Here is a 27,683-nt window from a genome sequence, read left to right on the forward strand (position 1 = left end):
TAAACTGGCACAACCACTATGGAGAAGAGAATGGAGATTCCTCTAAAATTTAAAAATAGAACTAGCTTATGATCTAGCAGTTTCACTTCTGAGTATTTATCCAGAGAAAAAGGAAAACACCAATTCAAAAAGATACACACCACCCCTATATTGCCTGCAGCATTATTCACAGAAACAAAGGCATACAACTTAAGTGCCCAGCAGTAGATGACTAGATAAAGATGGTGTGCTCCTGGAACCAGAGACAGAAAATGTACAAAAATCCTTACATTTATGTAAGGTCTCTATCACACGTTAGCCCATTGCCCAAGGAAAATAGACTCACACCATGCTTTGCTAGGAGCCTGCCTCTGCGAGGTCTTTCGAGCCAGCGCCGGTGATGCTCCCGCCCGGGAGGCTCACCAGCGAGACAGCCACTGCGCTCGGCCAGGACTGCAACCAGATGCCAGACCTTCGCCGCGTTGTGTCCACTGGAGCTGCGCCACCAGAATCGACTACTACTGCTCCTGCTGCTTCCTGGTGCGGGCTCGCTGCATCGTGCGGGCGGATATCTGCACCCCAAGCTGCCCAGCCACGGCCAGGGCCCTGGTCTAGGGTATCCTGCATCTTCAGAAGAACACCACGCTGAAAAGAAGCTCCAAACCCGGTCCTCCAAACCCAGGTCCGGCTGCCCTGCGGCATCCGCCTCGTCTTCCCCAGAAGCAGGTAATTTATCTTGATTAAACTACCCTCCGGCCAACAAACATCAAGAACATCAGTTAAGATTTGAAAAGTCAGACCAACCAACACGTTCGAAAGCTGACTGGCAGCATACCACTCAGAAAGATTTTGTCATCAGAGAAACCTTTGAAAGTAGCATTAATTCATGAATTCTGTGCTTCAGAGTACCAGGCCGGGCCCAGTTTTTCTAGTCAAACACTTAGGAATATCCTCCTTTCTCTCGTGCTGGGACACTCTTCAAGGATGAAAATGCTAACCCGAATAAGAATATATAATGCTCCAACCCCAAATTGTAGATATGTAGTTTTTCATGGTAACAACACTAAGCTCTCAAACAGACGTTTGTGCTCTCATATTCATAGCCGCCGTATTCACAATAGCCAAAAGACCAAAGCAAACCAAGTATCTATTGACAGACGTATTAACAAATTATGGTGACGCATACATATGTGTTTATATATGTATACAGACACACATACACAAACTGGAATATTATTTACCCTTAAAAAACAAAAGAAATTGTGACACACGCTACAACATGGATACACCTTAAAAACATGAAACAGGCCAGCCACAAAAGGACAAATATTGTATGACTCCACTTCTGTGAAGTATCTAGAAGAGTCAAATTCATATAGACAGAAAGGAGGACACTGGTTGCCAGGGACTGAGGAAAGGGAAGACCAGGAAGTCAATGCTTAATGGGTTCAGAGTTTCAATCTGGGATGAGGAAAAGCTGAGGTAAGGGTTGCACAGTACTGTGAATGTATCCAGTGCCACTGAACTGTACACTGAAAAACTGTTAAAATGGAAAAGCTTATGTTATATGCTATTTTACCACAACATAAACACACATGCACGTGCGCGCACAGGCAGAGCTGTCCTTGCTCTGAATAGAAAACGTTCCTTATCCACGCTGCTGTACTAGATTCCGTGCTACTAAAGAACTGACTTTCCTTTTAGGAAAAGCGCGGCACACCTTCACCAGCTGTGACCCCTTCTGTGCCTCGAGGTTGTGCTCTGTGGCTGCGCACACTGGGCAGCCAGGCCCTCATCCGGACTGGAGGAGGCAGAGGGGACCCGAGGGCCTGAGCGTGTCCGACGGGAACACCCACCCCGCTGGGGCTCTCCCCCTGTTCTCCCCAGGGGGTAACTTCCATTCTTGGTGCCAGCTGAACGTGGTGAACTCCTTGCCCCCTTGGAAAGCATCCTGACAGTGAAATGGCATCACAGGGGCTTGTATTAGACATTCAGAAGAAGCTAAAGCTTTATGCTGTGAGGCAGGGAGAGACAAGAACCAAGCTCTTCTGGCGCCCACCCCAACTCCTTACCGAGGAAGGGGAGTGAAGGGACCTGGTGGTTATGTTAGAGACTCCTCAGTTATACTTTCATCTCCTGTCCTTATACCAGATCATATGCGTGCCTTCAGGCTTGACCTCTGACCTGTCTTCGCAGTATTATATCGTCTCTGGGCTCAAATGCCTTTTCAAGTGAATTGGAGTAAGGGTTAAAAACTGAGGTAGTAAGTCCTCTGACCCGCAGCCTTAAAAGGGGTTTTTTTAAAATATGGAATTGAAATATGACTAGAGATATATATTGAGGTCCAGTCATCCAGAAAGCCCCACATACCTGATCTTCCTTCTGGCTCCTCTGTCAACATCTCATCTAAATGGAGGACTAAGAGTTATGCTTCAGAGATGCACTTCTCCAGTGTCATAAAATATTATTGCGTGCCTCTCATCTCTGGCTATTCTTTCTTAAGGGTTTTATAAGCAGTTGGTAAATTTCAAGTCTTGGGATGCAAACTTCTTAGCTGAATCAATGTAACAAATGGACTTTTTGACACCTGTAGGTCGGTCCTGGTGTCTTTGCAGAGTTTGTAGATTTCAAATATGTCTTCATTGTTCTAGTGCTCAGAGTGACAAGGTCTCAGACTTGAGACCTTTTGTGGAAGATTCAAGGAATGAGGCAAAAACAACACAAGTTGAACTGGAATGAAAAAGCATTTGAGGTAGGTTCACTTAAGTCTTAAATTAAACCTCTGAATCTCCTTTAAGCATTTGGCAGCAATTTCACCCACAAATGGCTTATAGTATCGTTTAATTTCCCACTGGAACTTTGGGGAAACGATGATACTAACAATGAAGTGAAATAATATGTGCGTCAGCACCTACCTCAGTGCCTTGTGCGATGTCAGCACGTGATTGAACTTGGAAAGCAGTGATAACTTCTTTTATTAGATCAGTTGTGAAGCATTTTCTATACTTTATAGCAGTGTTGAATGGGGATGATCATTTGTCTGTCAGTTGCTTCGTCTGCTTCAGAGCATTCAGCCTCTAAGAGTGGATTAGTCTCAAACAGATACGACCTCCTGGATGTGGGAGGGAGGGCATGCACAAGGCTTCTACACCCAACCAGCAGAAAGTAAACTTAGATGACTCGATTCAGCTCTCCTTCCTCAATTCCAAAAATGATAATGCTTCAGAAATGGGACATGTCTAAGTTTAGACAACAGGGTGGAAAAAAAAAAAAAGAATCTACCTTTCCTCCTCCCCAGTCTGATCCATGATAGAATTAAAAATGCTAAAGAGCACACTAGTGACCCCATGGAAACACAACCAACTTTGGCATTATTTATTATCTTCAACTAGCTTAAGGAGAGAACTGCAGCCTCTTTACACATCATTTGCACCCTGAGTGCCATCCCAAGTGAAAGGAAATTGATAGAGCAAGGCACCTTTATTGTTAAAGGCTTGCTTTTTCAAAGGATTGAAACTTAAATGACAGGACTTGGTTTTATGAGACCTAAATAGAAAAAAAGTTCCCAAACAGATGTTGAGTTGAATTCCCCACTACTCACAAGTTGCTCAACAAGATGATATGCTTCTTAAATTCCCTGAACTGCCTGAAAGTTTTTAATTTAACCTTTTTGCTTTGAAAAGGGCTTCATTTACTGTGTGTCTTTGGCATTATTTATTATCTTCAATTTTATTTTCTAAAACACTGTTGTCCTAGATTTTACTCTACCCTGGAGTCTATTTTTATCCTTTAAAATTGATTAAGTGGTTCATTCATTTGTTTCCTTCTATTTCCTAATTTTAGGTCTAGCACAAATAAAGCATTGTGTTAGGGTATGCCTGATAAGATAATGGTGTCCTCTTATTGTTCACATTCTTACTTCAGAAGCCCCTAGAACTGTCTTAGAAATGTGTAAGCAGAGAGGAGAGAAACTGTGCAAACACTGAGAAAAGATTACGCAGGGTATATGTCTCATAAATGTCCAAGGGAAAATAGCTGATGCAATAAAAGCACATAATGGGGATTTGACCAAGCCTGAGCTATCTGAGGAGGCTCCAGGAGGAACTTTGCTCTGAGATCTGAAGATGTGGACTGAAGTGAGCCCTGCTGTGGGGAGGAACACCTCTCAGCTGATGGACTTTAAGACAGGGTGCAGCCAGTGAAAAGGAGATGTCAGGCAAACCTGGACAGACAAGCAGGGGCCAGATCAGACAGACTTTGTGCCCACTGCAAAGATCTGAAATAGATCAGGATGTAATCCAACATGATTTTAAAGGATCGCTTGAGTGGCAGAAAATGGATTGGAATGGAAAAGTGGAAATGGAGAGACCAAGTAGATGGCTCAGAAGTATGGGTAAAATGTGAGGATGGTTTATCAAGGGCATTGATGATGGAGAGAAACATTCAAAAGATATGAAGTAAATTGGTCAGTTGTGGTTGTGGAAGGTGAAGCAGAAGGATGTCTCCAGATTAAAAATCACCCCCAGCTCCTGGCATATGCCTCTAAATAAACTGGGGTATCATTTGCTAAGCCAGGAAATCAAAAGTGGAAGGGGGTGAGGAATGGGGGAAGGGGGAACCCAAATGGTGACCTTGGCAATTTGTTTCCTTGGAGACATCCAGTGGAAATAGTGGGTAGGAGGCAGTGTGGACCTTAAGCCTTTCACATGGCCTCTGATCACAGTTAGAAGTTTATCACAGAAAAAAAAAAGAAAGAAAGGAAAGGTATCAAAACAACATTCTTTTCATGTACCTCTCTCACTACTTTCTCCATTTTTCAAAAGAAATTAATGATTCATGTCAATGTATGGCAAAAACCACTACAATATTGTAAAGTATTTAGCCTCCAACTAATAAAAATAAATGAAAAAAAAAAAAGAAATTAATGAAGCCAGAGGTACTATTCTTACTAGGACAGACTTACTCTCAAGCCATGACTCTTTCTGAAGGGCACTACAATCTATAATCTCTGATAAACAAAGATTCCTGGTCCCTGAACTTTAAAAATAATTATTGTAAAAAAATATTTAATGCAAAACAACTTGGAGAAGACCTTTAAAAGTCACTATATGCATTGAACTCACCATTGGGTGCATACAATTGTGTTGAACATGGGATAACTTATTGAGAATGATTATGAAACTATATACAGAGATCTTCCTTACTAAAGGAGAGGGATTATATAGAGGAATAAGACTTTGCACAGCAACAATTTTTCAAAGAAAAGGTGAACATCACTTTTCCTTAAAAGGCTGCAGATGTATTCTGTATGAATTTAATACTTAAGCACTAATCATTAATAATTCAGGAGCTCCCATAATACCACTAGCTTAATAAACCAAGATAACTTCCATAGCATCAGTGATCAGTGCTTAAATGAAGGTGACTCATGTTATCATCACAAGGGAGTGGAAAATAATCAATCTAACATGCTAGTATCTTAGCCAAGGTCGAATCACCCTTCAAACTTTCCTTTTGTTCTAATAGCATGTCCCTTATAGACACATGAATTTCTGATTTGCTGCTTCTGCTTCTCCTTGCATGCTACATTACATTCCCTTAGTTCCAATTATTAATTTATTAATTATCACCAAGTAAAAGTTTGTTTTAAATGCCCAGAGGATGTGTACTGTAGGTTCACAGATGTAGATCCAGCAGAGTTTATGAACTCATTGCCAGTGAATTAGGAGGCTTCCATATGCTCAGAGACCATTATATGAACCAAAAATAAAATTTCTAATTATTCCCATCCATAAAATGTCCAGTAGAATGCTATGCTAGCTAATTTTAAGAATGTAGGATAATGTAACAGATGCGAGTGGGCTACCACCTAGGAGGGACAAAATCCTTCAGTGAAAGAAGCATTCTTTGTGGCATGATCATGTTACTTACGAGTTCTCATCATTGCCTTAGCAACAACAATGTATTATTAGGACAGTCTCTCTGTCCCAGACTCTAAATCAGGTGTTTTCTGTGAAATATTATTTAATCCTTACAACTACCGTATGAGGTATACATTATCTGCATTTTATAAGGGCAAAACCTGAAAACATTGGGAAACTTGCCCCAAGTCACACAGATAAGAAAAGGCAGAGGTTAATACTTTGTCTTTGGACAACAGACTCTCTATAGGAAATAATGATAAGACATTATATAACTTGTGTATATTGGAAATCACAGAAGTACGAAAAGAACTCACCCAATGACAAAGATTTTCAACATGATTTTCACCTCCGGTCAACTCTTGATCATCTCAGGATACAGAAAACAGAAATTACCTAAACCATGAAAATCATGGGAAATCTCCAGGTTTGCTTCACCAGTTCCTTTTCTTATTTAGTATAAAAAAAAGTGTTTAGGTTAGTGACATGAAGATCTAACATTAATAGGGAAAAATAATCAAACAGAATTAGAGTAAACTATGCATGTAAGAAAATAACTTCAGAAATTTTTCATTATTCCTCTTTCTCTAAGTTCAAACCAGAAATCAGACATTTCCTCAAGATATTATAGCAGTGACCAGTACCCTATTTCACTTCTTAATCATTTCATTGTCAAAACTATCTGCTTTAGAGTATCTTTGACACAAACTTCACTTTCCTTTCTTGGAGATTTTGGTTTTCTAATTTTTTTTTCTTTTGGCCTTTACATAGAAACCTAGGCTTACTATAAATTCTTTTCCTACAAAACTCACTAACTCTCTGTTATATAAACATGCTAGTATTCTCTTAGGATCCTGGCCATTTTGAAAGTTATCCCAGCAGATCTTCAACAATAAAGTTTGTAGGCACTCAGTACCTTTCAACATCATCTCTTTTGTTGTTTTTGGAATACGTCATGTTTTGAAATGTGGTGCAGTCAACTACTTCTCCTTGATCGACTCATATGATTACTCCTTATAGCATCAAGGTAAAGTTACTAGTGAGGTTCTTTCTAATCCACTATTTTAGATTTTGAAATCTGTCCCTTTCCCAATATCAAAGGACATAAGATTCAGCACTGAGCATCCCTCTCTAATTTGGTTCAAATGATGTTGTCTCTCAAAGATATTATTTAACCTTAAATAATGTTTAAGGTTAAAGATTAATGTTTAAGGTTAATAAATGTTTTCAAACTCAGTCTAATAAAACTTGACCATTAACATTCCAACTTGAAAATTCACACAGAAATCCAACATCACAAACAGACCTTTGAAAGGAATCTCATACTATAGAAATTGAATAGTTTCATTGAACAGGTCAGGGTTTTTGAGTAAGAACAGATGAAAAGATTGAAGAGATTGAATTGAAGGGTCTGTTTACAGAGGAGAAAGCAGGGTTAGAAAAAAACAAGGGAGAATGAAGTACCTGATGACTTGCAAGAGCAGGAGGCTACTGCCACCTCTAGACCCAAAGGAACAAGAAGTTGCTGGAAACCACAAAGTCCCAGTGACAGGAGAGACTTACGTGACAGGAGCTAACCAACTGCAGGAGAGAGTTATCTGACAGAAAGTACGACTTCTAGCAAAGGATCAAGGACACAGGGAAGCTACCAGTGACCCAGGCACTTAGTTGTGCCCGACCCTCTGTGACCTCATGTACTGGGCCCGCCAGGCTTCTCTATCCGTGGAATTTTCCAGGCAGGAATATTGGAATGGGTTGTCATTTCTTCCTCCAGGGGCTCTTCCTGACCCAGGGATCCAGCCTGTGTCTCTTGCGTCTCCTGCACAGAAAGGCAGATTTGTTACCACTGCGCCACCTGGAAGAAGACAGACATAGGGAAGTAAATTCTCAGCTCTCTATCCTCTCACCTTCCTACTTCCTGCTGTTGCCTCCCACTGGCCAAACCCAGCACGAAGTCAGAGGACAGAAAAGCCAGCATCCTGGGCAGAAAGGAAAGTGAACTGTGAGTCAAGAACTATCCATCATAGTGACCTTCACAGTAGCTTACTGAAATTTAAGACACAACATTGAATTTTAGATATAGTTATATACATTTATCAGTGCAAATGAAAAGGTTGCTCTTTTAAAAGATATGTTATTGACTCAATATTATTAGCTTTAGTGGAAAGAAGTGTAAATGGTGAGCACTTTAGTTCCAGTCTTGGCTACAGTGTGGCTGAGAATATTACCAAAATTAGAAAGGATCAGAGAAAAAAGAAAATAAGGAAGTGGAGGGAAAAATAGCACATCTTTTGGAGACTTAGGCACTTCAAGAATTCTGGGAGGAAAGGAAAATTCCCAGGCAAATCAGTGGTTAGGACTCAGGGCTTTCATTGCCATGGGCCTGGGTTTGAGCCCTGATAGGGAAATTATTAATATCCTGTAATCCTCACAACATGGTCAGGAAAAAAAAGAATTTGGGGTTCTCAGATGTGGGTCCTGAGCACATGCCATGGCTCTTCCGCATAATTTGTTTAGTGGTCTGTATATAGGGATTTCCAGTGGTCAAGTATGGATGTGAGAGTTGGACTATAAAGAAAGCTGAGTGCCAAAGAAATGATGATTTTGAACTCTGGTTTTGGAGAAGACTCTTGAGAGTCCCTTGGACAGCAAGGAAATCCAACCAGTCCATCCTAAAGGAAATCAGTCCTGAATATTCATTGGAAGGACTGATGCTGAAGCTGAAACTCCACTACTTTGGCCAGTTGATGCAAAGAACTGACTCATTGGAAAACGACCCTGATGCTGGGAAAGACTCAAAGCAAGAGGAACAGGGACGACAGAGGATGAGATGGTTGGATGGCATCAACTCAGTGGACATGAGTTTGGGTAAACTCCAGGAGTTGGTGATGGACAGGGAAGCGTGGCATGCTACAGTCCATGGGGCTGCAAAGAGTCGGACACGACTGAGCGACTGAACTGAACTGAACAGAAGGGATATTACAGAGAATCTATACAGCCACCTTGCCCAAGTGGTCTCCCCATTTGACTTGAGTTTCCTCTCTCTTCATGTCTGAGGAGGAATCCAAACATCAGTATATAGTATGTTCCTTATGTGTCATCAATATTCCATATACACACATTTATTGGGTTACCTTTGACTGTGGAAAGAACATAAAGCACATAACTGCAAGGTATGTGAAGGCAGTAAGGAAGCTTAGTCGAAGGAAGGCTCTGGGCAAGCTCCCTCCTCAACCAAAGCCTCTGGGCATTACTAGGATCCCTTCTGCCTCAGGGGAGAAAGACAGGCTTTCTTCACAAATGTAACCAAAATATACAAATGTTTCAGTGCCAAAGAGTCAAAGTCCACAACTAGTATCACTCCAGTCCCTCAACGGCCAGAGGCACATCTGTACAGTATGTTATGACTGAAGAGCCCAAGCTTCAACTGTTCCTTCCCATCAGGGTATTCTTTAGATTTTTCCAAAGACCTGTTTTCAGTCAGACCTCTCCCTTAACCTGGGGGCAACAGGTTCTTCACCTGTTTAAAAAAAAAAAAAAAAAAAAAACCATGAACTTTGTGATTTCTTAAATTCTTTCCAACCCTAAAATCATCTTGAGAACGTGCCACTTAAACGTGCCATTTAAATGCACTTTTTCTTTCATGTCTGTAATACTTACGATTGGTTTGAAAACGCCGTGCAACACCGCCATCTAGTGGAAGAAATGAAGTGACAATTGTGACAATTAATACAAACAAAAGGAAATTTCCTCTTCATTAGGAGAAAGTAATTTTATAGAACGTTCCACGTAGTATTTTTTTTTAATACATTGTGGGCCCCTTCGAGATTCCTCCCCCCGCCCCAGTGAGAAAGCTACACGTACCAAAATTCTACATACAATTTCAGGGAATATAATGGTCTTCTCCAGACTTCTCCAATCATGCAAGGGCCGCAGTTTAATAAGAGCCCCTACTGTTTGCATTATTTCAACCACTGGGAAAACGAGAAACTATCCTGTAATCATCAGGAATCAGAAGGTGCTATAACAGATCTATGTCTCCCTTAAAAAACAAAACAAAAACACCATAATTCAAAACTTGTTATTGGGAGGAATACTTCATTGTATTAGGGCTGGTAGGAGGCAGGGTCCCATTTTCTGTGGCAGAAGAGGCCAGAACCTCCTGCTTCCTACTCTTTGACAGGAAGGGTACCCACTTGGCTAGTCATTTGATCCCAGCAACTTTGATTCTTGAGAGGGTGTGGCAAAGATACAGGGAAGACTGGAAAAATCACCCAAGAAAGAAGTGGGATCTGGTATTGTCAGTGTCCAGTAGCAGAAAAGCCAGGGGTAAAATCCTGGACTGACCTTTCTTTAGCTGAACTCCCATCTACCCACTCCCCCGGCCATTTCCATATCTGGTTATTCAATCTCATCAGTTCTCTAAATCCTTTGTTTTGACGTGGGTGTGTACGAAGTCGCTTCAGTCGTGTCTGACTCTTTGCAACTCTGTGGACTGTAGCCCGCCAGGCTCCTCTGTCCATGGGATTCTCCAGGCAAGAATGCTGGAGTGGGCTGCCATGCCCTCCTCCAGGAGGTCTTCCCTACTCAGGGGTCAAACCCACATCTCTTGTCTCCTGCATTGGCAGGCATGTTCTTTACCACTGGTGCCACCTGCGAAGTCCCTGTGTTCTGACATCCTGTAAATCCTCTTACAGTATAAGCAGAACGTGTTACTTGCAACTAAGTTACACAGTTTTTGATGGATACACACAGCAGATTCTTAGAGGTGACCCCAAAGGTAACTTTCATCCGATGCGACACATTTTATCACTTACTTACCAGCACCTCTACTTTGTACTTTTAAGTGTGTAAGTTTCTCCACATCTCTTGCAAGTTATTCTTAGGTATTTTATATTTTTAGTGTTATTGGTATGGCATTTCTTTTAATTTACAATAGTTTCTTGTTAATAGAAGTACATTTTTAATACTGACCTTGTACCCTGCAACCTCACTAAACTCACTAATTAATTCTAGTAGCTTTTGGTAGTGAATAGCTAATAATTTTGCCTTCCCCAGAATCCTTATTCTGGTAATATTACTTTGATATTCCTTTAGAGAGCCATTTCTCTTCTATTCTTGGCCCATGTGTTTGGGGTGAATATTTGACACAGATTTGGCCAGTTAGCATAGTAACTGGTGGAACAAGAAGCACATGACCAGTTGATCCAATGAGAATCAATCCTGGAGCTTAGAGGAAACTAGTGAGAAAACATTTTTTTTTCTAGCTGGTTTAAAGTAGGATGTTACTCACTTCTAATTTAAGTCTATTTTAAGAAAACATTGCATGATTTGAATCATTTTTAAATTTATTGAGATTTTTAAAGATAAAACTATCTTATGATCCAGCAATCCCACTTCTGATATATTCAGAAAACTGAAATCAGGATCTCAAAGAGATATGTGCAGTCTATTTACTGTATCATTATTTACAATAGCCAAGATACAGAAACAACCTATCCACAGATTTCTATCCACAGATGAATGGATAAAGAAAATGCTGTCCATCCTAGAGTGAAATATTATTCAGCCTTGAAAAAAGGGGGGAACTCTGCCAAACATATCATGAATGAATTTGGAGAACATTATGCTAAATAAAATAAACTAGTAACAGGAGGACAAATACCACATCATTCCACTTTATATCTACAGTAGACAAAATCATAGAGAATACAGTGATTGCCAGGGACTAGGTGGGGAATGGGAATTGCAGATAAGTTCTACAAATACGCTATACACCGTGCCTGTAGTTAACATTATTGTATTGTGCATTTAAGAATTTGTTAAGGGTAGACCCAAAGTTAAATGCTCTTACCATGCTTATAAAACCAATTAATAAAATAAATGTATTGAGATTTGTGTCATGGCCCATAAAGTGGTCTATCATGATAAATATTCTACGTGCATTGAAGAATGTATATTCTGCTGCTGTTGGGTGACAAGTTCTGTAAATACTAATTAGGTCAAGTTGTTCGATATGGCTCTTTAAGTCTACAATATATTTGCTGATTTTGTCTACTCTATCAGTTACTGATCAGTATTGAAATCTGACAATACTATGAACTTACCCTTTCAGTTTTATCACCTTTCACTTAAGTGAAAGTGATTTTGAAGCTCTTTCAATTAAGTGACTAAATATTTAGCATTATTATGTCAATTGATTCTATTATTACTGTCTTTATCCCTTGTTTATAGTCTTTGTTCTGAATATTACTGCCCTTCTAGTTTGTCTGTTGTTTTTTTTTTTAACTAATAGTAACATGGTATAACTTCTTTCATTTTTAAAACTTTTAACCTATTTGTGTCTTCATTTTTAAAGTACAGTTCTTATAGGCATCATGTAATTGAGTCTTTTTCTTTATCCAGTCTGAAAAGCTTTCCCTTTTAACTGGGATTGTGAGGCAATATGGTTACTGATTTTTTTAGGTCTGAGTCTATCATCTCATTATTTGTTTTCTATTTGCTATTTTTGTGTGTTCTTTTCCCTCTTTTCTGCCTTCTTTTGTATTTTTACAAGTCTGGCTAGTGGGAAGAGATACTATTCCTGGCCCGTTACAAGCACCGAGCGCCACTTCCTTTAGCCCTTTCAGGTGGCTCCTCACCTCAGGTAACCTCTGTGTGCATGCGCTGAGAAGCGCTCTGAGGAGTACTGCAGAGAGACTACTGCAGGGTTTGGGCCTCGCCTGCTGTGCAGTTCTACCCTCTCTGCTACTCTGCTCTAGGAACTCTAGCTGCTTTGGTTTCCCCACTGTAACCTCTGTCTCCTCAACTCAGAAACTCTCAACTTCTGCTTCAGTTGCCCTCCCTAGGCCACAACTTGGAAACTCTCTGAGGCAGTTAAACTTGGGCAGTTGTAGAACTCACCTTGTTTCCTACGTCTCAGGGATTACTGTCCTTCACCTGATGTTCAGTGTCTTGAAAACTGCAACTTCATGTATTTTGTCTTTTTGTTTGTTTGTTTGTTTCAGGAAAAAAAGTAAAGGTTCATGTTACTCCCAATCTTAGAGGTGAAACTCCTCACTATCCAATTTCAAAAAATTATCCTAATATACCAATAATCAAGACTTCAGTATTGGTGATGGGACAGATACATAAACCAATGGGACATAATAGAGAGTTCTGAAACAGAGCCAAAGAAATAGGCAAACTGATTTTTGTTAAAAGTGCAAAGACAATAAAGGTTAAAGTCTTTAACAATAGTGTTGGAACCACTGGACATTCATATGCATTAAAAATGAACCTCAACCTAAATATCACAACTTGCACAAAAATTAACCCAAAATGGGTCATGAATCTAAATATAAAGCTAAAGAAATTTTAGAAGGAAACAGGAGAAAATCTTCATGACTACGGATTAGGTAAAGGAATTCTGAGAAATGACACCTAAATCATGATTCATAAAAGAAGAAAAACTGGTAAGTTATAGTTCATCACAATTTAAAAATACAAAAAAAGTTACTGTTAAGAGAATTAAAAGACAAGCTACAAATACAGAAAAGAATGTAATCACATATCTGACAAAGAACTTGTATTCTAAAAACATAATGAAAGCCTCAGACTCAAGAGTAAGAAAACAAGCCTTTTTAATTTTTAAATAGTCAACACACTTGGACACTCACTTCACCAAAGAGGATGTATGGGTGATGGCTAGAGGCTGGATGTTTGTGTGCCCCCAAAATTCTTCTTTTGAAATTCTAATGTCCAATGTGATGATACTAGAAATATTTCTGGGGCTTTTGGCAGGTGGTTAGGTGATGACGGCTGAGCCCTCATGAACAGGATTAGTGCTTTAATAAAAGAGGCCCCAGAGAGCTTGCTCATCCCCTTCTAACATGTGAGGACACAGCAAGAAGTGAGCAGCCTGCAACCAGGAAGAGGGCTTGCACACTTGGCACTTTGATCTTAGCCTTCCAGCCTCCAGAACTGTGAGAAATAAATTTTGGTTGTTTACAAGCCACACAGTTTGTAATATTTTATTTTACCAACCTGAACAGACTAAGGGAGCACATGAAAAGATGGCAAACAATAACAGTCATTAGAGAGCTACAACTGAAAAATGATGAAGAGATACTATTGCAGATAGCATGGTGGAAATAAATGTATTAGCAATAGTAAGTGCTGTTAAGTATGTGGAGCAACCAGGAGCTCTTAAGACAGCACTGATAGGAATGCAAAATGGCATAGTCACAGTGGAAAACACTTTGGCAGCTTCTTATAAAATAAAACATAAACTTACCATATGATCCAGCAATTCCAGTCCTGGGTATTTACTCAAGAAATGGAAACATGTTCCACATAAAATACTGTACACAAATATTTAAATGTTCTACTTATAAAAATGGAAATAAAATATGGAAAACAACCTACATACTCTTTGACAAATAAATGGTTAAATATAAAATGTGGCACATTCTCTGCAATGGAATACTATTCACAATAAAAAGAAGTAAACTTTGATATACATGACTTGGATCATGCTTAAAGGCATTAAGATGACTGTGACTTTGTAGTAGAGCCTGAAGTCAGGCAGGCTGATTCCTCCAGTTCCATTCTTCTTTCTCAAGATTGCTTTGGCTATTCGAGGTTTTTTGTATTTCCATACAAATTGTGAAATTATTTGTTCTAGTTCTGTGAAGAATACCGTTGGTAGCTTGATAGGGATTGCATTCAATCTATAGATTGCTTTGGGTAGTATAGTCATTTTGACAATATTGATTCTTCCAATCCATGAACACAGTATATTTCTCGATCTATTTGTGTCTGCTTTGATTTCTTTCCTCAGTGTTTTATAGTTTTCTATGTATAGGTCTTTTGTTTCTTTAGGGAGATATACTCCTAAGTATTTTATTCTTTTTGTTGCAATGGTGAATGGTATTGTTTCCTTAATTTCTCTGTTTTCTCATTGTTAGTGTATAGGAATGCAAGGGATTTTTGTGTGTTAATTTTATATCCTACAACTTTACTATATTCATTGATTAGCTCTAGTAATTTTCTGGTAGAGCCTTTAGGGTTTTCTACGTAGAGGATCACGTCATCTGCAAACAGTGAGAGTTTCACTTCTTCTTTTCCTATCTGGATTCCTTTTCTTTCTTTTTCTGCTCTGATTGCTGTGGCTAAAACTTCCAAAACTATGTTGAATAGTAGTGGTGAGAGTGGACACCCTTGTCTTGTTCCTGATTTTAGGGGAAATGCTTTCAATTTTTCACCATTGAGGATAATGTTTGCTGTGGGTTTGTCATATATAGCTTTTATTATGTTGAGGTATGTTCCTTCTATTCCCGCTTTCTGGAGAGTTTTTATCATGAATGGATGTTGAATTTTGTCAAAGGCTTTTTCTGCATCTATTGAGATAATCATATGGTTTTTATCTTTCAATTTGTTAATGTGGTGTATAGTCATCAAGACAGTATGGTCCTGGCACAAAGACAGAAATATAGATCAACGGAACAGAATAGAAAGCCCAGAGATAAATCCACGTACCTACGGACACCGTATCTTTGACAGAGGAGGCAAGAATATACAATGGAAAAAAGACAACCTCTTTAACAAGTGGTGCTGGGAATACTGATCAACCACTTAGAAAAGAATGAAACTAGAACACTTTCTAACACCATACACAAAAATAAACTCAAAATGGATTAAAGATCTAAATGTAAGACCAGAAACTATAAAACTCTTAGAGGAGAACATAGGCAAAACACTCTCCAACATATAGAACAGCAGGATCCTCTATGACCCACCTCCCAGAATATTGGAAATAAAAGCAAAAATAAACAAATGGGACCGAATGAAACTTAAAAGTTTTTGCACAACAAAGGAAACTATAAGCAAGGTGAAAAGACAGCCTTCAGAATGGGAGAAAATAATAGCAAATGAACAGACAAAGGATTAATCTCAAAAATATACAAGCAACTCCTGCAGCTCAATTCCAGAAAAATAAATGACCCAATCAAAAAATGGGCCAAAGATCTAAACAGACATTTCTCCGAAGAAGACATACAGATGGCTAACAAACACATGAAAAGATGTTCAATATCACTCATTATCAGAGAAATGCAAATCAAAACCACAATGAGGTACCATTACACGCCAGTCAGAATGGCTGCTATCCAAAAGTCTACAAGCAATAAATGCTGGAGAGGATGTGGAGAAAAGGGAACCCTCTTACACTGTTGGTGGGAATGCAAACTAGTACAGCCACTATGGAGAACAGTGTGGAGATTCCTTAAAAAACTGGAAATAGAACTGCCATATGACCCAGCAATCCCACTGCTGGGCATACACACCGAGGAAACCAGATCTGAAAGAGACACATGCACCCCAATGTTCATCGCAGCACTGTTTATAATAGCCAGGACATGGAAGCAAGACCTAGATGCCCATCAGCAGACAAATGGATAAGGAAGCTATGGTACATATTCACAATGGAATATTACTCAGCCATTAAAAAGAATTCATTTGAATCAGTTCTAATGAGATGGATGAAACTGGAGCCCATTATACAGAGTGAATTAAGCCAGAAAGATAAACACCAATACAGTATACTAACGCATATGTATGGAATTTAGAAAGATGGTAACGATAACCCTATATGCAAAACAGAAAAAGAGACACAGATGTACAGAACAGACTTTTAGACTCTATGGGAGAAGGTGAGGGTGGGATATTCTGAGAGAACAGCATTGAAACAAGTATTCTATCAAGGGTGAAACAGATCACCAGTCCAGGTCGGACGCATGAGACAAGTGCTAGGGGCTGGTGCACTGGGAAGACCTAGAGAGGGGCGGGAGGGGGGATCGGGATGGGGAAAACATGCAAATCCATGGCTGATTCACGTCAATGTATGGCAAAAACTACTACAATATTGTAAAGTAATTAGCCTCCAACTAATAAAAATAAATGGAAAAAAAAGTAAAAAAATAAATAAATAAAGGCATTAAGATGAGTGAAAAAAAAAAAAAAAACAGACCCTAAAGGTTATATGTATAATTTTTTAATATATTTTCAAAAGGAAAAAACTAGAATGTCAGAGAATAGACCAGCTGGCAGGGGTTAAATGTGGGAGGAGTATGTAACTACGAAGGATAGCATGAGGGAGTTTTGGAGGTGATGGAACTGTATCCTCATTGTGGTATAAATTACATATGTCTGTACATGTATGAAAAGTCATAGAGCTGTATATCTAAGAAACATTTGATTTTACTGTTTGTTAATTTTTAAAGTTAAACTGTTGTTATTAAGACACTTTGCAACTCCATGGACTGCAGCATGCCAGGTTTCCCTGTCCTTCACTATCTCCTGGAGCTTGCTCGAACTCATATCCCTCGAGTCGGTGATGCCATCCAATTATCTTATCCTTTGTCATCCCCTTCTCCTTCTGCCCTCAATCTTTCATCAGGATCTTTTCGGGTGAGTTGTCTCCGCAACAGCTGGCCAAAGTATTGGGGCTTCAGTTTCAGCATCAGTCCTTCCAATGAATGTTCAGGGTTGATTCCCTTGTTGTCTAAGAGACTCTCAAGAGTCTTCTCCAACCCCACAATTCGAAAGCATCAATTCTCCAGCACTCAGCCTTCTTTATGGTCCAACTCTCACATCCATACAGGACTACTGGAAAAACCATAGCTTTGACTCTATGGACCTTTGTTAGCAAAGTGATATTTCTGCTTTTCTGATACACTGTCTGGGTTTGTCACAACTTTTTTTCCCAAGGAGCAAGTGTCTTTTAATTTCATGGCTGCGGTCACCATCCACAGTGATTTTGGAGCCCAAGAAAATAAAGTCTGTCACTGTTTCCATTTTTCCCCCATCAATTTGCCATGAAGTGATGGGACCGGATGCTATGATCTTAGTTTCTTGGACGTTAAGTTTTAAGTCAGCTTTTTCACTCTCCTCTTTCACCTTAATCTTTATTTAGTTCCTCTTCGCTTTCTGCCTTAAGGGTGGTATCATCTGCATATCTGAAGTTATTGATATGGTTTCTTTAAAAAAAACTTTACAGTAAAGCTAACACTAAATGATGACATAACTAATTGGCCAAACAGGTATTCTGAGAAAGGCATTCCAGGTAGAGTGAAGAAAGAAAACTAGTCTCTGATGCTGGAAGGTACTTGATATTGAAGGAACAATGAAGAGGTCAACGTGGCTAAAGTGGAATGCGTAGAGGAGGAGAGCAGAGGAGAGATGGTCAGAGAATAGGGAACCAGCTCATAAAAGGGGACCAGATCATCATGCCATTATAAGGACTTTGGCTTTGAGTGAATTGGGGAGCCACTGCAGGGTTTTAAGCAAACAGAATAATATAAATTGATTCAATGTTTTTAAAGACTGATTCTGTGTTGAAAATAGACTGGTAGCATGAGGAAGGGGTAAAGAAGGGAAGACATCTTAGGAATGAAGGTGGCTCAGTCCAGAGCAGTTGTGACACATGTGGTGAGAACCAGCTGGAGTCTAGATATATTTTGAAGCTGAACCCAAGAAAATTTTCTGATGGATTAAATTGACAGAAATAAAGGAATCACATATAACTCCAAGTTTTCTGGTTTGAACAACTAAAAGAATGAAAGTGGCACTAATCAAAAACAGGACAACTTTAAGTGGAACAGACTGTGGTGAAAGAATTGCGGCTAAATTTTGAATATACTGAATTTGAGATTCTATTAGACAGCCAAGTAGAAATTCATATTTGGCTAGAAAAACCATGATGCACCCAGTGGCCTTGGCCACACTTGGCACTGTGTGGGCCTCTGGGTAGACAGCAATCATGGAGATCTCAGCAGCACAGCGAGGATCTGTGTATGAGAAGCTTGCTCAGACCAAGACGTGTGGTCACCTGTGAATTATGTGTCCAGCTTTTCACCCTGGTATTGATTCAGGTGTAAAGTTCATTTGACTTATTTCTCAACATTTTCTCTGTCTCAGGATATAAGATTTTAAATGGTGAAGAATGAGTCTCTGAGAACAAATTCTTAAATGAACATGTCTTTCCTTGAAGTACTCAACTGAGATTATTCTTTCCTTATTGTTTATCTTTGCTGTAATTGGTAGAGTGAGGCTGGATACAATGGCATAATGCACCGTCTTGAGAACAGAAGGTGGACAGCTACATAGCCTATTAATAATCAGATTTTATGTTAAAACAAGCCTTGGGATTTTTCTCATGCCCCTATCATAATAAGGTAATTTTTTTTCTAGGGAAAGGTACTGGTGTGAGGCCATCACCTTCTACTGCAATTTAGTATTTTTCAAAGTGTATGAAATTCATTAATATCTCAAGGGATAATTGTTGATCATTGATAATGTCAGAAATAACAAAATCTAAATGATTTAATAGAATTTCATTTAATAAGTATATTTAGAGTTCATCTCTCTCAAAAAAAAAAACAGCATTTTAATTACATTCAAATTGTGTTCATCTTAAATATCAACAAACTCATTATTTACATACAGGGATAGAGATTAGAAAACAGGTGGAAATTGAAACAAGTTCTATTTTTCAGAAGCTCTTACTTCCAGATTAGAATACTGTGAACTGCTAAATATATACCTAAATAAATGTATACATTATCAGAAAACCACAACTTGCTCTAATAGGAAAAGAACTGTAATATACATATAGTGGAACATAAGTCACACAGGCTCAATTTACAGGTATGTTTCAAAGTATAAAACAAACAAAATCCCAGTAACTACAAGTACAGGCAAAAGTTACAGCCAGCATTTTAAACTAATGCACCAACATACAATGCTTTCCCAGAGAAAGTAGAGAAGAGTGCCCAAGATTTTATGTTGATGAATGACTTTTCACTTCTTTACTCTTAAATAAAGAAGCAGAACACTTACTCTTTTTGTGTTTAAATTAGATTCATGTTGGTTTTTTGTTACATAGCAATGACCCAAATGCATCATGAGAAGTGCTATCAAACCTGTTTCACTTAGAACTCAGCAACCAATACAATTCTTTCATTTCTCCTTGAACTTCCATTTCCCTTCAGAAAGCCTCTAAGGAAATTTTATAGACAACTGTGGTAAAGAGATCAAACCAAATAATTCTGAGATGGCAAAGAAAGGTAAGAGTTGGCACTAACATGGGTTTACAAAAAGTTACTCTCCATTTATTAAACCACAAATGCAAAAAAAAAAAAAAAAAAGGAGCAAGAGAGAAATCTTACCTGGAAACATAAGTAGGATAAAAAGTACTAGAAAACATTGTATGTTGTTTGGGAGCTTCAGTTTGGAAAAATACAGAAACCAAGTTACCATTAACTGTTACAAGCATTTTTTTTCCAACTTGTATAACTTGCTTAAATCTTTAACTTGTCTAAATCAAGTTTCTCTAGCCAAAATGAAGAGTTCATAATCACTGTTTTTATATCAGAGATAATATGTGAAGATTGTCATGTAGGAGAAAGGATGGTTTGGACACATCAGATTAATAGAGGTAGCACCTCTATTAAGCACTTAATCTGATGTGATTCAAGTCAGGAAGGAATTCTGCCTTTCTTCAGTTTTTACTGTGTTTCACATAGTTGCAGAACAAGAAGATTCTTTCTTATTTTTTTTTTTTTCCTTAAGGTACCTCAGGTTAAAAATGGCAGAATGAATAGTCCTTAAATAGCATGTACTTTTTTAAAGGGACATTTTTACATTTTGGTCATTTGCTTTTCTTTGTTTTTAATGATAAATCTTTAGAGTTGACTCTTCTATAATAGTGCTCAGGTGGACAGATAAAATCAGACTTTTCTTAAAAGTAAACAATTTATCTTGCATTAAAACAAATCACCAATTAGAGATCTAAGTCAGTGTTTCAAACAACTGTTTAACTTCAAATTAAATATGTTAACTGCTGCTGTGTTAAATAAAGAAACAACTACTTCATTCAATTATAAACATATTAACAAACACATAATCATTCCCTATGATCACTATAAAAATTAAATTATCCTTTTCTCTTTTATATGAAGATGGTGGTCCTCAAGAAACACTTTCAACCAGAAAAGCTCATTCATAACACAACCCCATCTCAGTTTTTGGACGTCAGTGCATTCAATGGTTATAAGGAAGCATGATGTTCTTCTGAAAGCTAAGAGTTCTGAAAGAGTTAAAAACAAAAAAAGGAGAAGGAAAAAAGAAAATATAAATAATCTGAAAGATTTCCTTAATGATAACAAATAATGCCTGTACTCAAAGTTAAGTATGGTATAACCTGAATATTAATCAGTTGTGGTTTTTTCTCCCAGCGGAAGGCGTTCCCATAACTGGAGCAACTGTTCACCAACCTGAGGTTCTAGTTCCTAGTATAAACCAAAAGTCACAATAAACATAAAAACAACTAGATTGAAACCTATACTGATAAAAATGTAAGAAAATCAAATTTCATATTTCTACTAAAATCATGTGTTATGCCTTCACTGCTCTAATGCTTTTCATGAAGATTTAGAGTTGACTTCCCAACGTCCAAGGTTGCAGTTAACCTGCAAATATTACAACTGCCCATGACAAAATGGTGAAAAATTTCTGGGGAGTTCTTCTGGAATTTTTTCTCCCAGGAAATAGTGAATTTTGTTTTCATGAAGATTTAGCAAAAGTACTCAGCTTTTGTACTTCCAAACGTTTATGTTAATACTTAGCATTTTAGATGTTTGCATTTTTTCCCTCAAGAAAGATTCTTAGATACTATGTAATATTCTTAAGGAATGAAATTGATTTCAAAATTATTATCGAATAAAAATTAAAATATTCTCACATAATTGAAAAGAATGTCATTTATTGTCCTCTTGTGACACCATGTGCACTTAAAAAGAACCTTAAGAGTTTTCATGCGGTTATTTGAAGAGTCACACTCGTTCAGATGAAGTATTAGATGTAGCCTTAGATAACTCTCTAAATGAATAACTAGATAGCTCTCTAAATAGATTCTCTGAATCTATTTTCTCCTACAAAAATCTTGGTCAATAACTTATTTTAGGCTTAAGAATTGAACTACCTCATATAAAGAAACTAGCACAGTCATCAATATATATATGTTAATTCCTATCACCTTAACTAGTTTAAAATGCCTATCAGCAGTATCATGAAGGCAAAGCATAACACAAATAAAACAAGCCACAAAAATATAAAATTGCTGCTATTTATATCATTAGTTAAATCCATAAAGAACTTAGATACTGTTCTTATCCTTAGACTTTAGTGAAATTACTTCAGATTACACTAGGTTTTTTATTATATCACGTTAGTTAGACAATAGGAACCTCCAAGAACTGACATGAAAGATTATATATACAATGACAGAGCAAAGTCAGGTTTACAAAATGTTTAAAAAAAAAAAAAAAGAGCTCTGTCAGGCACCTTTGCAGGTAGGTTTTTAACTAACTCTTCTACAAATTGAACCATTATCTTCCCATGTGCACAGGGAATATACAATTTGTATTCTTGCATTTGTTTCTCAAACAAGTCACTCAGTAACAGCCAAACAAAACAAAGAGTGGAAGAAAAACATTAAATGCCATTGTATACCTGCCCATCTCTGCTTATCTGGACTTTCTTGTTGTCATTCCAAGGATTGAGTAAATGGTGTGCAAACTGAAACGGAAGACTTTCTTTCCGTATCCACTCCACCTTAAACACTCCTCCTAGTCCAGCTGAGCCCCAATCCTGACTCTTCTCCCTTCCTATCTCAGAAGACATTCTAGAAAATCCCTGTGAGTAAAATGAGGGAAAAGGGGAGGATGATATTAAGACCTCTAAATTCAATTTATCTGAGAAAGCCCTGAGGTTTTTGTACTTTTAAGGTAACAATGTAATATAAAAATAATAGATATCTAACAAAATTCCAGAAAGACACTCATTAAGTATTTCTTATAAGAAGATGAATTAGAAAATTTTAGAGGAAAGACCGATTTCAGCTTTCTAAAATAATTTTAAATACAAACACATATTTTCTAAATAATGTATCATAGTTCTAAACCCACATTTATTCCTTTACCATATGAATACAATCTAACTTCCAGGTTTTTAGTTCAAAAAATGATAATTATATCAAATAATAAATCCATTATTTTATAAATTCAGATATACATCAAGTCAAGCTGAGTTAAGAAACACACTTAGTTTCTTGATGGTCGGACTAATCTCTTTGGCACTATTTAAATAAACATTTTATCACAAAGTCACACTACTCATTACTTTTAATCCACCTGAAATCTTAAGTTGTCCTTAGAAGGAAAAATTGTTTATCTGGAGAGACTGTGGGAAAACAAGGCAAAAACAAAGGGATCCCTCTATACCATTCCTTTGAAGAGGTGCAATATATTCCTCATCCTCAGTCAAGCACAATGCATTCTTATGTTCCAATGCAATAAAAACCCAGCTTCTTCTTAACCTCTATGATTTAACTGATCTAATCTACAGCCAGAAAAATGTCCTTTTACTGTTTCAGGATGGCTCACCTGGAAATGTCCAGATCCTTGAACAGAAAATACCAAGTAAACCACGCTGCTTTCCCAAAAGGCTCGATTTAGCTTCCGCTCATTACTAGGAGTTGTGGACCAGATACCCTTCTGTTGAGAAATTTCAAGGTTTCTCAGATTGCTACTCTTCATTATGAAGTATCGAATAGGCATGTTTGGTTTTGGTGAAGGAGATTTTGAGCCCTAAAAAAAAATGCATAAATTCTTGAAATGAAACTTGACCTTTCAAAATCAATAGGCTCAATTAAATAACATCTTATAAATATATAAACCAAAATATTTCACCAAATATTCAACAAATTTAAGTAGCTCTATCATGGCTGAAAACTTACACAAGACTCAATCAAAGTGAGGTGAAAGAACCAAAACCAAGTCCTGATTTTCAGAGCATTCAGAATAGTAAACTCTGATTTATACTCCAAATGTACTTTCAGAAAATATCTTAATAAACTTGCAAAGACTGAAAACAAAACAAAAACTGCTTCAGCTTACTGCCTGGATACAGTTTCCAGGTGACAATGCAGGAAGGGAAACACAAACGGAATCCAATGGCCTCACTGAACTTACATTTTAGAGGCCAAGTTAACTAGATTTTGCATGGCAGTGTACCAGATGGAAGGGAGCTGCATGGGAAGAAAACAGGGAACTACAGAAGGGGTCCTCACAAGTGTTTGGCTAAGTAAAGACCTGAACATAGTAAGAAACAATGACCTGAAGCAAGGAAAAATTCAAAGAAAAAGAGTTCTTAGAGCTCATACATGTTTGGGAATATTTCATCTTTTTCCCAGACAGAATGGAAAGAATGTGTAATACCTAGCACATCAGCCCATGGAAGGATCCCTAGTGCTGTAAATAAATTCGTACCAGAATAAAAACCACCCTCTGCCCTAGTAAATATAAAAGACACTTTCTTGACTTTTGATATAAAGGTAATTGTGTAAAATAAAAACTAATATATTCTGACATTTGTAACATGTAGAAATAAAATGCAAGAAACCAATATCAACAAAGGACTGAAGGGTAATAATATAAATATACTGTTGCAAGGTTCTCAAACTATAACTGAAAGGGCATAATGCTGATTCAAGATACATTAGGACAAGGTAAAAATGACTTAAGTAGTGAATTCCATCAAGCACTTAAGGAAGGAATAATATTAAGCCTATACATCTCTTTCAAAAATCGAAGTCAAAGGACCACTTCCCCACTAACCATAACATAACCACACAACCCTGATACCAAAATCATACAAAGATAACACAAGGAAAGATAACTAGAGAATAGCATCCCTCATAAACAAAGATCCCTCATTTAATAAAATTTTTGATGGAGCAAAATCAAATCCAGCAATATTTTAAAAGGGTAATACATAATGACCAAGTGAGGTACAGCATGCAAAGAGTTCCAACTATAAAATCGCTAGAAGAAAGCACAGTAGAAAATCTCTGAAATCTTTGATTAGGCAAGGACTTCTTAGACACAAAAAATATGAACTGTAATAGAAAATACAGATGAAATATTAAAAATAAATTAAATGGACTTCCATCAAAATTAAAAGCATTTGTTCTTTAAAAGATAACTGAATCACCTTGATGTACACCTGAAACTAACACAATATTGTAAACCAACTATACTCTAATATAAAATAAAAATAAAATTAAAAATAAATAACAAGGACACATTGTATAGAACAGGAAAATATAACCATTATTTTGTAACAAATTTTAAATGGAGTATGATCCATAAAAATATTGAATCATTATGTTGTACACCTAAAACTAATATGATATTGTAAATTAAGTATACCTCAATAAAAAGTTAAAAACTAAAAAAAGTTAAAAACACTCTTAAATAAATAAATAAAATGGTGGGTTACATGAAGACAAAAAAAGAAACCATTAATAAAATGTAAATGCAAGCACAGACTATTGAAAAAAGTGTTTACAACACAGATAATTAAAACTTGTATAGAGAACTCTTACAACTAAATAAAAAAAGACAACCAATAAACAACCTAAAAAACTTTAACAAAAACTTGAACAGATATTTCACCAAAGAAGATTCAGAAATGGAAAAAAGCATGTGAAATGATGGTCAATATAATACTTAATCATTGGGAAAACACAAGTTAAAACTACAATGGCGCTTCACTATACATCTAAATAGCTAAAATTAAGAGTCTAGTAATGTCAAGCACTGTTAAGAATATTGAGCAAATGGAATCCTCATAGATTACTGAAGGGGACAGAAAATAGTGCAGCTGTTTTGGAAAACAGTTGAGTAGTTTCTTGTAAAGTTACACTCACCACACAACCCAACAAACACACTCATGGGTATGGACCCAAGATCAGAGAACACATCTGTACATAAAGATGTGTACCTGAATATTATTAATAATAGCCAAAAAGTAGAAACAATCCAAAAGTCCATGCATGGTGAATAGATGAACATACTGTTTATAAACAAATCTGGAATCAAGACTGCCAGAAGAAATATCAATAACCTCAGATATGTAGATGACACCACCCTTTTGGCAGAAAGCGAAGAACTTAAGAGCCTCTTGATGAAAGCAAAAGAGGAGAGTGAAAAGTTGGCTGAAAACTCAACATTCATAAAACTAGGATCATGGCATCTGGTCCCATCACTTCATGGTAAATAGATGGGGAAAGAGTGGAAACAGTGGCTGACTTTATTTTGGGGGACTCCAAAATCACTGCAGATGGTGACTGCAGGCATGAAATTAAAAGATGCTTGTTCCTAGGAAGAAAATTTATGACAAACCTAGACAGCATATTAAAAAGCAGAAACATTACTTTGCCAACAAAGGTCTGTCTAGTCAAGGCTATGGTTTTTCCAGTGGTCATGTATGGATGTGAGAGTTGGACTGTGAGGAAAGCTGAGTGCCGAAGAATTGATGCTTCTGAACTGTGATGTTGGAGAAGACTTTTGAGAGTCCCTTGGACTGCAAGGAGACCCAACCAGTCCATCCTAAAGGAGTGTTCATTGGAACGACTGATGCTGAAGCTGAAACTCCAGTACTTTGGCCACCTGATGTGAAGAACTGACTCATTTGAAAAGACCCTGATGCTGGGAAAGATTGAAGGTGGGAAGAGAAGGGAACGACAGAAGATGAGATGGTTGGATGGCATCGACTCAGTGGACATGAGTTTGGGTAAGCTCCGGGAATTGGTGATGGACAGGGAGGCCTGGTGTGCTGTAGTCCATGGGGTCACAAAGAGTCAGACACAGCAGAGTGACTGAACTGAACTGAACAGGATATATCCACACAATGGAATACATACTATTCAGCAATAACAAGTAATAAACTAATAATATAATAATTATAACAATAATATATGTAACTAATATATAATTATATTAATATTCCACTTATATTAATTATCTTCTACTTGCATAATATATTATTAATATATATTATATATAATAATTAGTATATTATATTATACATAATATTAATATATAATATTAAATTATTATGTTATATTGTAGTATATTATATATAACATATAATATATAATATAAAATATAATTTATATTATATTATACATAATACTAATATAAATAACATATACTATTATATGATATATTATATGTAATATATAATATTAATATAATATATTAATGTTAATAGTTATAATATTCATAATATATAATAATTCAAATATTATAAATATAATTTAATATAATTAAATATAATATAATTATCAATTATATAAAATTATAATTATATATTGTTTATATATAATTTATATGTAAATAATTTATAATCTATATATTTATATATAATTTTTATATAAATAGAATTTAATATAAATCAAATATAATTAAATATATTTATATTAATATAATATAAAATATATAACATTGTATATTATATATAATATAACTAATATAATAATAATAATAAACTCAATAATTTACAAATGAATTTCAAAAGTGAAGTAAGCCAGTCACAAAAAGTTATACACATTTCCTTTACAGGAAGTTCCAAAAAGAAGCAAAGCTTTAAGAACAAAGAGCAGCTTAGTGGTTGCCAGAATCCGAGGGTAATGGGAATGCTATCCATGAGGCTATAGTACAGTTCATGATTGCATACACTTGTCAAAATTCACTGAATTGAACAGTTTGAATTGGTGAATTTTATCATGTAAATTATGCCTTAATAAAGGCACTTAAAATTAAAACCAAAAATACTCTTAAAACCTAAGAATATAAATCTGCAAAAACATTTCTTTTCCTCTTATTTAACAATAGTATT

At 36.8% G+C, this 27,683-nt stretch overlaps 1 protein-coding gene across 1 annotated transcript in view; it reads right to left on the minus strand.

Moving 5' to 3' along the window:
* Positions 1–19,261: 19,261 nt before the first annotated feature.
* Positions 19,262–27,683, minus strand: part of YTHDC2 (YTH domain containing 2) — a 64,693-nt gene continuing 56,271 nt past the window's right edge. The window contains exons 27-30 of the mRNA XM_043920157.1: positions 23,384–23,587; positions 22,452–22,634; positions 21,142–21,229; positions 19,262–21,027 (exon numbers count right to left, since the gene is read on the minus strand). Of these exons, the coding sequence (XP_043776092.1) occupies positions 21,149–21,229; positions 22,452–22,634; positions 23,384–23,587 (468 nt within the window). The 3' untranslated portion in view covers positions 19,262–21,027; positions 21,142–21,148. The remainder of the gene's footprint in view (positions 21,028–21,141; positions 21,230–22,451; positions 22,635–23,383; positions 23,588–27,683) is intronic.

This window comes from Cervus elaphus, chromosome 12 (genome assembly GCF_910594005.1).
Source record: "Cervus elaphus chromosome 12, mCerEla1.1, whole genome shotgun sequence".
Taxonomy (NCBI): Eukaryota; Metazoa; Chordata; class Mammalia; order Artiodactyla; family Cervidae; genus Cervus; species Cervus elaphus.